This window comes from Miscanthus floridulus, chromosome 1 (genome assembly GCF_019320115.1).
Source record: "Miscanthus floridulus cultivar M001 chromosome 1, ASM1932011v1, whole genome shotgun sequence".
Classification (NCBI taxonomy): domain Eukaryota; kingdom Viridiplantae; phylum Streptophyta; class Magnoliopsida; order Poales; family Poaceae; genus Miscanthus; species Miscanthus floridulus.
Window position 1 is genome coordinate 50588194 of NC_089580.1, and position 11755 is coordinate 50599948.

Here is an 11755-nt window from a genome sequence, read left to right on the forward strand (position 1 = left end):
TCGCTGCACCTGCACGGAACCCGCGTGGGCCGGGCCGCCGGGGGATGTGAGAGTAGCGGTTGCGGGAGGGGAGACGCTTTGCCGGCTCTGTCATTTGGGCCGGAACCATGGGCTTCATTTGGATTAATTAGGATGGACCATCGAATTGTCGTAGTGTCTGTGATTTGGCCTTCGTCCGTCCATTCATGTGAGTACAGCCTTTATACGCTCTTGTGATTTTGCCTCCAATTGTAGAAAGCAGTTTTTTGGTTCATGCATGTTCAACAGATGGACCAAAGCTTCTGTGGGCGCTAGGATTTCAGCATGTGGTTTGATGAGGGGTGCAATTTGTGTAATTGGATAATCGTTCACCCGACGCCCGATGGGATTGCAATCAAGTAATTGGATTTCTATTGCAATGACTTGTGGGATTTGAAAATGAAATTTGCTGGATTATATTTGCAATCAAGTACTTGGTCATTTCAGTTTATTTGAATAAGATACAGTTATGGTGTTGTATCTGTCCTTCACATTTTTGAATCAATCGTTTTTGCCATATTATGGCAACTATATATATTTCTGTGCGTCATGCTTTTGTACCTTTGTTATTGTTCCTGGGTGAGAATTTAAGCAAGACGATTTGGTTCGGGTGAGAATAATTTACCCTGTGTTCTTGATGTCCTGCCTCTACTGTGTTAGGAGCTAGCTCTGCTGCTGCATTTAGCATGGGACAAACGAGAGCAGGCGCATGATTCTTAGAGCCGCCAAAAACTGGTGAAACCATTTTAGATCCTAAATTTCAGATGGAGTTGTTTTTTTTACCGCTTGTTAGATTTCCCTATATCATCAAGTCTTTAAACAGCTTACCGTCAAAACCTGATGGCTCTGAAGCTGCAAATTTCACTATTAATTGTTTGTTTTATGCATGTAAACGTGCAAATGAATCATGGGCAGTGTTTCACTATTAAGCTGCAAAACTTCAGTGCTTCTAAATGAGTAACATGCACCTTGTAAGAGGTCGATCATCTTACAAAATTGGGATCGACATGTCCACGAGCGAGGTGCAGTTCGAGCACCTACACTCCTGCAATGCAGGCAGAGGAGCACCACCAACACGCCCAACCCAAGGAGGTTGCCAATGGACTGCAGTCTGGTCAAGGGTCACGACCTATAGTGCCTATTTGAAGATCCAACCGACCTTTCCCCCTTCCCCCAAAGTGAGTAATTAAGGTGCAGTGGCATTATTTTGTCATATTTAAAACCTTGGATATCCAACATTGCCCTGTTGTTTGTAGTACGTATTTATTTGTGGTATGGCTCATGCACCCTATGATTTCTCCTCTATGCCTCTCCTCCCATCTCCTATCTTTGCTCCCTATATGAACAAAGTATGCATTACATCAACAGTTTTAGTGCTCCCTATGAACCCGTTCTTATTATTACGGTGTCCTATTGGATCATGGAACCCCAGCTACTTGTTCCGCTTGCAGTCCATTTGCAGTTTGCAGCACGGCGCAACGCGGCAACGGAGGGTGCCGGGCCGGGGCTACAAGAGCAGAGAAGTCAGGTGGCATCATGGGCGGCGCGTGGGCGTGGGCCGCCGGGGCCTCTTCCTGACTGTCCGTAGGCAGCTACTATGCAGAGGCGTCCTCGGACTCAAGTTCATTAGATATCACATCTGATTAGAAAGACTAAACATAAATTTAATTAGATTTAATAAATTTATCTCGTAAATTAATCTCAACGTTTAATACTCCATATATAATTCGACGTGACACGAACTAAATTTTAGCAGGTGACCAAACACCAGTCGCTCGGCTACCCCTTTTCAAATTTTACTGACCGACGACAGGCTGCCTGTAGCGTAGCAGCATGGCTGGCCGTACGCAGTGGTCAATGCTTAACAGCCCAGTGTTAGCATAACTGCCAGGCGGGACCTTATTTCGCTGAAAAGGTCTGAACGCACTTGAATGAAACCCCAAATGTCCGGGAGGAGGGACGAGCCCGAGACAGGGCACGACGACAAACGTTCCCGTCCCGAGGGCACACAACAACACTCATTGGCTCTATTTGGTACACCTTTTTCTGGAAAGATAAACACGAGATCCCGTCCCAAGGGCACAGGATAATACTGGTTGGCCCTGTTTGGTATAACTTATCTAAAAAGTGTTTTTTAATAAGCTATATAAATAGAGTAAAAATGATGTTTAAAATGAACTAGTTTGATTCAGCTTCTACTTTTTAATATAAATGAAAGCCGTGGGAATAAGTGTGGTTCGAATAAGCCGCTGAAAAACATAACATTTGACGGTTAATTTTAGCTTATTTTTGACCATAAGCAAATTATAAGCTATACAAACATGCCTGTTGTCTTGTCTACCCAAGCCGCAAGCCGGGTGATGACACATGGCGAGCAAGTGACGTCTAGCGCCAGCGCGACTGGACCGAGATCGATGGAGGATGGGTGCCCATACGAATATACGATACGATACGACATCAACGTGCGTGCGCGCCAGGGTTCGGCCGGCGCGGTGCCAGAGCCGCAAATGCAATTGGCCCAGGGCGATGGACGTACGGTCCAGCGAAACTCGTGTCGGCATGGCACATGCGCGCACGCGGGCGTCCGTGCATGTACTTGTCGCAACGTTGTCACGGTACACACGTAGTACTGTTCGCTAGTTTTCGGCGAGAACTTATAAGACAGTTAATAATATTTTTTTTTCTCACAATAATTTAGCATTAGCAGAGCTTATCATCCTAGAAAATAACCAACGAACAGACTGAATGTTAGCTACGTACTCTAGCACGTTACTATTATTACTAGTATATTCGTACTAACACTACGATGGTGTTTAGAAAAAATAAATCATAAAACTAAGCAATAAATCAATGGAAGAAAGAAACACAAATTCATAAACTAATGAAATAAGACCATGCAGTATTGTGCTAACTCTCGTGAAGACAAGCAATGAGTAAAATGAATCATCGTTGGGAATCCATTCCTTCCAATCCTCGTTTTTGTCTATCCTGTGCTGTTTGACCTCAGAAGCAGTATACATGACTTAAGTATGTTTGGGTCCTTCCATGGTCCCTCTCGGCCTTAAGGCAGCCTCCGTATTTAGTACAGGTACAAGTGCCACCAAGAAATTTTGGCAATTCCTTGAGCATTTTTTTACAAATAAAACAATAATCATAAGCATTCATTATTTTAGGATTTGTTTTTTTAATTACGTAGCATCATAAACATTTGGTATTCAGATTAACACAATATTCCAAGCAAGAAAAAAAAACAGCAACAAAGACTGTAAAAAGGATTTGAGGCTCATACCTCTGGTAGTTATCATTGTCAATTTTCTGTAGTCAGTGAATTAATTCGCGTGCAGTATTGCTGAAAATTTTCAACTCCTATAAGGCATACATATCAAATTAGCTCTCATCAACTAAAAGTTTCATGAAGAGAAGCATCATAAAAGACTAAGGGGATGTTTGGTTCAAGCTACTAAACTAAACTTTAGTAGCTACTAAACGGTTTGGTTATTTTTAATAACTCCAGAGTTATTAGAGAGGACTAAAACCCTTTTAGTAGCTTTTAGTCATAGCGTTTGGTTAAAAAGTTACTAAAATGACTAAAAGCTACTAATTAAATTTAGTAGCTACTAGGCGAACCAAACGTGCCCTAAATCTTCAGTGACATTCCACGCCCTGGACATCCAGAATTGTCGTGTTGGAATCAATGTGCCTTTTTGCAGCAAGAGAGCAAGCTGGAAATTTAATCAAGAAGTTCCTACTCCCTCCTCTACTGAAGCATATTAATATACAACCTCCACCTCCTCAGAAGCTTATCATGCTACAGCATGTCAATCTACAACCTCCAGTTCCTCTGAAGCTTATCATACTAGCTAGTGAAGTGACAACACGACAACTTCCCAACGAAGTGATTATTTGCAGCAATGAATCCAAGCATCCAGCTAAGGTTCCCGACTACATGGTTGTGTGTTTACAACCTTACTGCTAGCAGAAACACTCAGGCCTCCAACTCTTCCAACTTGTATAACAGCTTCATTCTTTTTTCCCATTTTCTGCAAACTATATATCAAAGTTCAGTAGTGGCAATATATCAAAGTTCATGTAGTGGGGGTAAGTGTCCCAGGTACTGCGAGAAGACAGTGTGCAGACTCTGATTGAATCGCAAAAACAAACTCTAACTGGATTGGCCTTCCATCCTGCACAATACATTCTAATATATTAAGGCAGTTTGCCTCGGCCGCCATTGAGGCCGTCCACGGTAGCAAAATAAATTTGCGCCGTTTGATTTCAATTTTACCGTTTAGGTTTGCTCTTCCATTTGTTTACTGTTGCTCCACATGTCACCCTCCTGCAGGTCAACAGCAACAAAAATATCGTGCTCCACCGACCTCTCCTCGCTTCCAGATTCAGATCTAGATCCGGGCTCTCGATCCCGTGCGCTCCCTCTCCGCTCGACGGCCCTCCCCGCGCCGCCCGTGCCAGCGCCGCGCGTCTCTCTCCCTCTCTCCCCGTGCGGCGGCGAAACGGCTGGGCCCATGTGTTGGCCACCCTCCGACGCGCCGACGCACCGGCGCGACCGGGTTCCGGTCATGGCCGCAGCCACGGCGGCGGCTATCCCCTCCCCGCGCTTCTCTCTCTCTCTCTCTCTCCTCTCTTGATGTGGCGGCGCACCGGTGGCCGCGGCCGTGGGCAGACGGCCGCTATCCCCTCTGCTTCCCCACGCGCCGTGCGCGCCTCTCTACCCCTCTCCTGATGTGGCTCAGTGTGGGTGGGTCCCGGCCGTGCCATGGCCGGCGCAGGGGCAGAAGCATGGCCTCGTGGCCACTCGTCCTCATCTTCGAGTTTCATCTCAGTTTCGCCATGTGCCTCTTTTTTACAGTGCTTTCCCTGGTTCGCCTTTCTCAGCTAAGATGGCATAAATATGTTAATTTGGGACACAGCTTCATACTGCTATCTGATGCACGTATTTATCGTACGAATTTCATTCCTGCACAATATTTTTACTGATATGGGTGCTCCGTCCATGATCAAATACTGTTTTCCCTCTAATGCTTGGTGCAAGTGATGGATATGTGTTTTTGCTGTATAGCTTGTGATGAAAATGAACTCCCATTTAACTTGCAAATATAGACTGATGACCTTCAAAGGCCCACGGCATGTTCATGAATATATGTATTGCTATATGTTTATTTATCCTACCATGCCACTTCCCTAGGCTAGGTTTATTGCAATGCTGCCTTAATAAGAAGAATTTTCATGTGCTGGCACTATACCCCACTCTCTCTACATCCACTGTATATGCCTGCAACATAGATTGCTACAAATGATGCTATTTCTCCGTGCATGCTGTTGTGCCTACCTACGAGAGATCAGATGATGTCATTTTGTTCATTTCTGAGGCTACTCTTGTTCCCTAGATTCTTTCTAATTTTTAATTGTCGTGCCCTTACAACAGCCTGCCCATTTTTCTTTACTTTCAAGGTGTGAGGATAGTTATATTCCCCCTTGTTTATAGAATGATGACCCTCAAATCATGTGTGAGTTTGTTCTGAGGTACTAGACCAGAGGTGGATGAGGGATTTGAGCCAAGTGTTTAATTTGCTTGCTTTCTTACCTTCATTTGGGTGCACATGGATTCTGATTTTACATGAATTTAATTTGCTTTCTTTCTTGCCTTGGTTTGTGTGCACATGGATTCTGATTTTACTAGAATGCAAGGACATAATTGCCTCCGAGCTAGCATTAAAGTGGATGCCATGCTCTTCTGGTTGTACAAAGGTTGGTTATCACATCTGCATTTCAAGAAGGTAAAGCGTTTTTATCGTATCTCCTCTCCATACTTTTCATTGGCTAGACGTGGAGCATAATATACACTGAAAACTATTATCTGAAAATTACTATCTATATCGGTCGCTGCAAATTGTAGAAACTATTACGAGTACATGAGCTACTTTTTATGATCTTATTGCCTGCCAGTTATTTTTCAGTATTTCACAGGACTTAAAACAATGCTAAAGACGAGTACCAATTCTGAATTTAACAAAGAACTTACACTCTGCAGTTCCTATTATTGGTAAGGTCTGATACTTGCTTGGTCGATTTGATCACCTATGTACCGATTTCATCCATACGTATTTTATTTTATTTTTTGCGAGGTGCACAAGCACTTGATTTGGGGGTAAATCCATTGGGTGGAGGGATTCAGTAGGCCGGATCAGTTAGTATCTGTCAGGAAAGCCCTTTACCATGCCGTTGTATTAGGCGGTTTTTGTCATATGTCTAAAAAAGAATTATCCTTGTGCTAGAGTGCAAGACAAATAAAGGATCCTACTTCATTTTGGTTGCTTTGTGTATTGCTTTCCTTTGAGAGGTCTGCTATCAGATATAGCATCTCATATCATGTCCAGGCACCACGTTTAGATCTATGATTGCATTTCCAACTAAGTGCCGACGCGCGCGAGGGCACACGTGATGCACTAGTAACAATACGTACAATAGAAACTGGATTGAATCGTGACGCCGTCCGTATCAGCCGTTTCGACGAGACCCATGCCGAAGGCCGAAGGAGCTTCCACGCCCACTGGCGGAGCCTCTCAGAGGCCAAACTGGGTGCTGGCCGCCCCCCACCCACCTTGTCTACTCTCAAGTCCTTGATTTGTTCACTAAACTAGGTTATATTATATGGAGAAACTACTAGTATTCTTTATACAAAGCTCAAAAGTATATTGTTTTGTAGATATATATTGCACAAATACAAAGCATTTGCACCAGCAACTTGCAAAAAAAAATGTACATGTGCATTGGTTTTCCTGAACAATTTAGCCCCGCTGCAAGTTCCACCTGTTTCGGGTTTAGTCTCAGAACTCTCAAGTGCACCGAAGCGTGATTCTCGAAGGGATCATCCACCTGGCCCAGCCGAGCCGATACCATTCCCGTTCGGCCGTTCCGGTCCGGCAGCGGCAGCTGAGCTGAGCTCTGCGCCAGGGAAATCGTCGATATCCGTGACACATCTGTCGCATCACGCCAGGCCAGGCCCAGGGTACTGTACGCACATCTCTGCAGCGCAATCATTAAACTTGGCATCATCGTCCATCACAGGCTGTCAGGCTCTGCCGCTCTGCCCTGCTGACTGCTGCATGCATCGTCTCCTGCATGGCAATGGCGTGGCATGGATGGCAAAGGCAGCCAGGCGGGCCCTGACCCTGAAAGCTGACCGACGACGGGAGGTGGAGGAAAAGCCTCGGAAGTGTACAGCGCTTGTCAGTACTCCAAGTCGATTGCTGTGTGGCTCCGCACCTGCATTCTTCTTCTCGTCTCGTGGATGGATATGCACCGGTACAGTCCATGCCGATTGCCGAAGCTTAATTGTTTTCGTGAATGGCCAACCGCTTTGTAAACAAAACAAAAACAAAAACAAAAAAGACTCAAGCTTAATTGTTCTTACCTCACGTATTGGCTTGTTTCGGGGAGAGCTCTGCGTGACCATGGCAAGCGGTCTCGGTGGCTTTGAGATGGCCTGTCCTCGATGCCCCGCCCTAGCTAATTCGCCGTCGGGCTGCCCTTGTGTTTTCGGCCGGGGAACACGATGATGACGATTTGGCGAGCTAAGACTCAGGGGCAGGGGGCAAGAAAACCAATCACGCTGTCGGGCTGCTAATCGGGCCGCAGGCGCAGGCTGGACCATTCTGTGCTGGGGACGATCATAGCTTCAGCTTCACACGGAAGGCGGCCTTTTGTCTTGTCTGCACATCATGGCAACGGGTTCCCCAAAAAGTCTAGTACCGGAGTCCCCCTTCCCTTCCATGCTCGCAAAAACTTTCGGGCAGGAGAACGCTGCCGTGGCCTAGAATTGCTTCCGTTTCACGGCACAGACTTGCCGGGCCCGTGTCCGTCCTTGACACACACGACCGTGACTGTGACCTTTGGCTTTGCTGTGCTGAGTTCAGGTGTGAGGTGTGGTGACGGAAATTATGGTGTTTCTTATGTTAGAATACTAGCAGTAGGAGTATACGACAAATTCATATGTCAGCAGGAGTAGCAGTTTGTCAACACCGGATCGTAGGAAAATGGTAAAAAAAAATCAATCATTCAACACAGGGACTCAGAAATCTGAGTGCGCATTTAGTTCGTGAATTTTGGGAATTTGATTACTGTAACACTTTCGTTTTTATTTAGCAATTAGTGTTCAATCATGGACTAATTAGGCTTAAAACGTTCGTCTCGCAATTTCCAACCAAACTGTGCAATTAGTTTTTTTTCGTCTATATTTAATGTTTCATACACATATCGCAAGATTCGATGTGATGGCTACTGTAGCACTTTTTAGAAAACTTTTTAAGAACTAAACAATCACAGATATGAATTGAGATGGTAGGAGTAATGCGACCGCACCGATTGAAGGACGATGAAGTCGATGAGCAGGCAGCCAGGCACCCATCCGGTGAAGCAGAGGCCACGCCCACTGTCCTCTCTTCCAACCCCCGTCCAGTTCATCTTGCAAAGCTGGAACAGCGATAGGACATCTGTGCTGTGCGGCTGTGCCTGCGCGGCGGCGGATGATCCTTGCTCCCACACCTTTGGAACTAGCTGTGCTGTGCTAAGTGCCAACTGCACGCTCTTGTGAACCAAATAAGTGAGCATTCCTCCAAACGGCACAGATAATAAGCTGTAGGAGGAGTACGTGGAACAACAATAACAACATGCAGCAAACAAGTGCCTGGCAGGCACATCATTAGCTCGCAGAACCATGCCCCTAATCATCATCACCAGCCGCTAAGCGAAAACACTTTTTAAATAATGGCTAAGCGCAAACACTTTTTAAATAATGGATGGATGTCTTTGCTTCATCGCATTGTTTAGCACCTCGTAATCGCGCGTGTCCCGCCATATTTTAAGCGCGAACCAGAATCGCTATGTCTTTGTTACAAAGATCTTTGACTTTGTAACGATATACTTTGAACTTCAATCAATAATCTAATACTGTCCTGGTTGTTAGTCGTTGTTGAGAATTTGCTGTTCTATTGCACCTGAGTATTTCGTAAGATGTCACCAAAATGTCATTTGGGCTCATGCCCGCAATTCAGATGTCACGTCTGCGAAATTGCGAGTATGCCGTTACCTTTGAACATTGCGTGACCTTGTTTACTGCCGCACAATTGGATGCGTTTCAGATGAACACGGTTTCTGGAGTAACAAAGAAAGCCCCTACTACTGCTACAAGATCACTTACAATGTACACCCCCCACATTTCGAATAAACATGAAATTTGTACTTAGAAATCATTATCAAAAGTGAAAACGGAAAAAGAAAAAAGAACAAAGCCCAAATAACTAATCACCGGTCCTTCTCGGAGCTAACGTCGCTGCCCCGCCCGTTCGGCGACGCCGCGCTGTCGTCCACCGGCACGACGCCGGCGTCCTTGCGGCTCCTGTACTTGATCAGACCGTACAGCTTCTTGATCTCCCTGATCGGCGCGTCCTTGGCGAAACCTCCCCCGCCCCCGCCCCGCGGCGACTGTTCCGCCGCGCTGGCCTCCTCCGACGCCGCAGCGCTCGCCCCGTCGAGGTGCCCGGACCATCTCGAGGTCAGTCTCGGCGGCCGCGCCGCGGTGCTGGTCCGCTGCGGCTGCGCTGACGACGGTGACGGCGCCACGTGCTGCAGCGCGCTGATGACGGTGCGGAGCGCGCGGCTCGTGGACCCGCGGTTGGCGAGCATGATCTCGCCGAGCTCGGCGGGGCTGAGGCGGGCGCCGGCGTGGAACCCCTCCTCCACCTGCGGGTACAGCTTGTGGTCCTTGAGCCCCAGGTAGTTGCTTGCCAGCGCCTTGAATCCCTCGAAGTCGCACATGGTGAAGTGGATGTGCACGTCAAGCCGGCCCGGCCGCAGCACGGCCGGGTCCACGCCGTCCTTGCCTCTGCTCATGGTGAACACCATCACGCGCTCCTCGCCGCAGCAGGAGGAGAGCCCGTCCATGAAGCTGAGCACACGCGCAGTCCTCGCCGCCGCCGTCTCGCCGTCGCCGTTGCCGCCGCGCAGGTAGCGGTCGAGGTCCTCCACGAGGATGAGCGACCGCGGGGTGGTGTCCAGAAGCAGGGCGCGGAGGTCGTCGCAGCCGCCGCGGGACAGGTCGATGTCGTAGACGTCGTATCCCAGGAACCTCGCCATCGCAGCGGCGAACGTGGACTTGCCCGTGCCGGGAGCGCCGTAGAGCAGGTAGCTCCTGCGCCAGACGCGGCCGAGGCGGTGGTAGTACGCGCGGCCCTTGAGGAAGCTCTCCAGGTCGGCGCGGACGCGGGCCTTGAGGTCCGGGTCCATGGCCACCGTGTCGAGCGTGGCCGGGTGGGTGAAGGGCGCGGACGTCCACCGCGGCGCGCAATCGCCGGTGGCGTTGGCGTAGAGCCGCAGCTCGCGGCGTCGCGCCTCCATCTCGTCGGCGACGGACTCGATGTGCTGCAGGTAGGGCCGCAGCACGCGTGTCCGGTCGTGGCGGCGCACGCGCAGCACGAGGCCGCGGCCGTCCCCGGCGTTGGTCCACGCGAGGCGCGCGCCCAGGAACGCGTCCCGCGCGGTGTGGCCGGGCCCCAGCTGCAGCGCGAAGTCGTTGCTCTTGGCCGCCGACGACAGCACGCAGGCGGCGTCCGCGTCCTCGAGCGACGGCAGCGACGCCACGTACGCGGCCGCCTTCCGGAACAGCGGGTTGTCCGCGCCGCCGCCGTCCCCGGCGAGGCGCGGCACCTCGTAGTACTGGTACGCCTGCGCCCACTCGTCCGCCCACCGCCACGCCCGCCGCAGCGCGTGCGCCGCCGACTTGTACGACAGCACCAGCCGCAGCGCCACCACCGCCAGCGCCCCGTAGACCAGGGCCCCGATCACCCCTCCGCCGACGCCGCCGCCGTCCGGCCCCATCGCGGCGCGCGCCACCGGCCTTCCCTTCCCTACTCCGTAGCGAACGGAACCCGCCGTTGGCAGTTGCTGCCTCCTGCTTTTGATCCGGTCACGTCGGTTCGTCTGTTTTGGCGGGCAAGAGTAGAGGGGAGAGGAGATCGGAATGTTGGAGGGGGTTGGGTTTTAAGGGCGCCCAGGTCCGCCCGAGACGGGGAAAGGGGAACTCGTCGTGCGGCGTGGCGTGGCGTGCGCGGGGTCAAAGAAGGCCGAGGTGGATTCGTGTGGTTTCCTCGGTCGGCATCGGCATCGCCATGGCTTTCCAGTGGTTTGGAATCGTTTGGACTCGTCGATGTGGTTCGTGTCCGGGTGCACCGGTGCACGAGTGGCGGAGGCGTTCGGTGGTTGGACCAGCCGAACAGGTCACACACCTCACTGGTGGTGGCTGACGAGTTCCTCAACTTGCTACGTGCCAATGCCACAAAAATCTCGAGGGCCTTGCCTTCCCGTCAGTTTTTAGGACAGCGTTTGCGTGTTAGTACTTAAGATAAGAAGAGATGGATTCTTCGAGTTTATCTGCTCATCGGATCGGCGGTATATTCTGATTTGGAACCTTGGTACGAACTCCGGACTCGTGTGGATTGGACCAACTTGCCAGTGAAACGTGTCGCCTGGCATACATCCATACATACAGCCACATACGGCAGAGCTAGCTGTTACCGGAGATTTGACAGATTAAGAGCTGGGATACCAAATCATCGTTGTTGCTTCGGTCTGATTTGATGCGATACGATTCTAATTCTATCAGCAACCGAATGGTAAAGCTCCACACTTGCCCTAACAGTCCTTTCGGAAGGGCGTTTAAAGA

At 49.6% G+C, this 11755-nt stretch overlaps 1 protein-coding gene across 1 annotated transcript; it reads right to left on the reverse strand.

The window, feature by feature from the left end:
* Nucleotides 1–8534: 8534 nt before the first annotated feature.
* Nucleotides 8535–11096, reverse strand: LOC136483419 (AAA-ATPase At2g46620-like). Its single transcript, XM_066480491.1, has one exon. The coding sequence runs from the start codon at nt 10909–10911 to the stop codon at nt 9340–9342; it is 1572 nt and encodes a 523-aa protein (XP_066336588.1). The 5' UTR covers nt 10912–11096; the 3' UTR covers nt 8535–9339.
* Between the last annotated feature and the right edge of the window lie 659 nt (nt 11097–11755).

Excerpts from the sequence above, each read along its gene's own strand:
- LOC136483419 (XM_066480491.1), bottom strand. The coding sequence starts at position 10,911 with ATGGGGCCGGACGGCGGCGGCGTCGGCGGAGGGGTGATCGGGGCCCTG.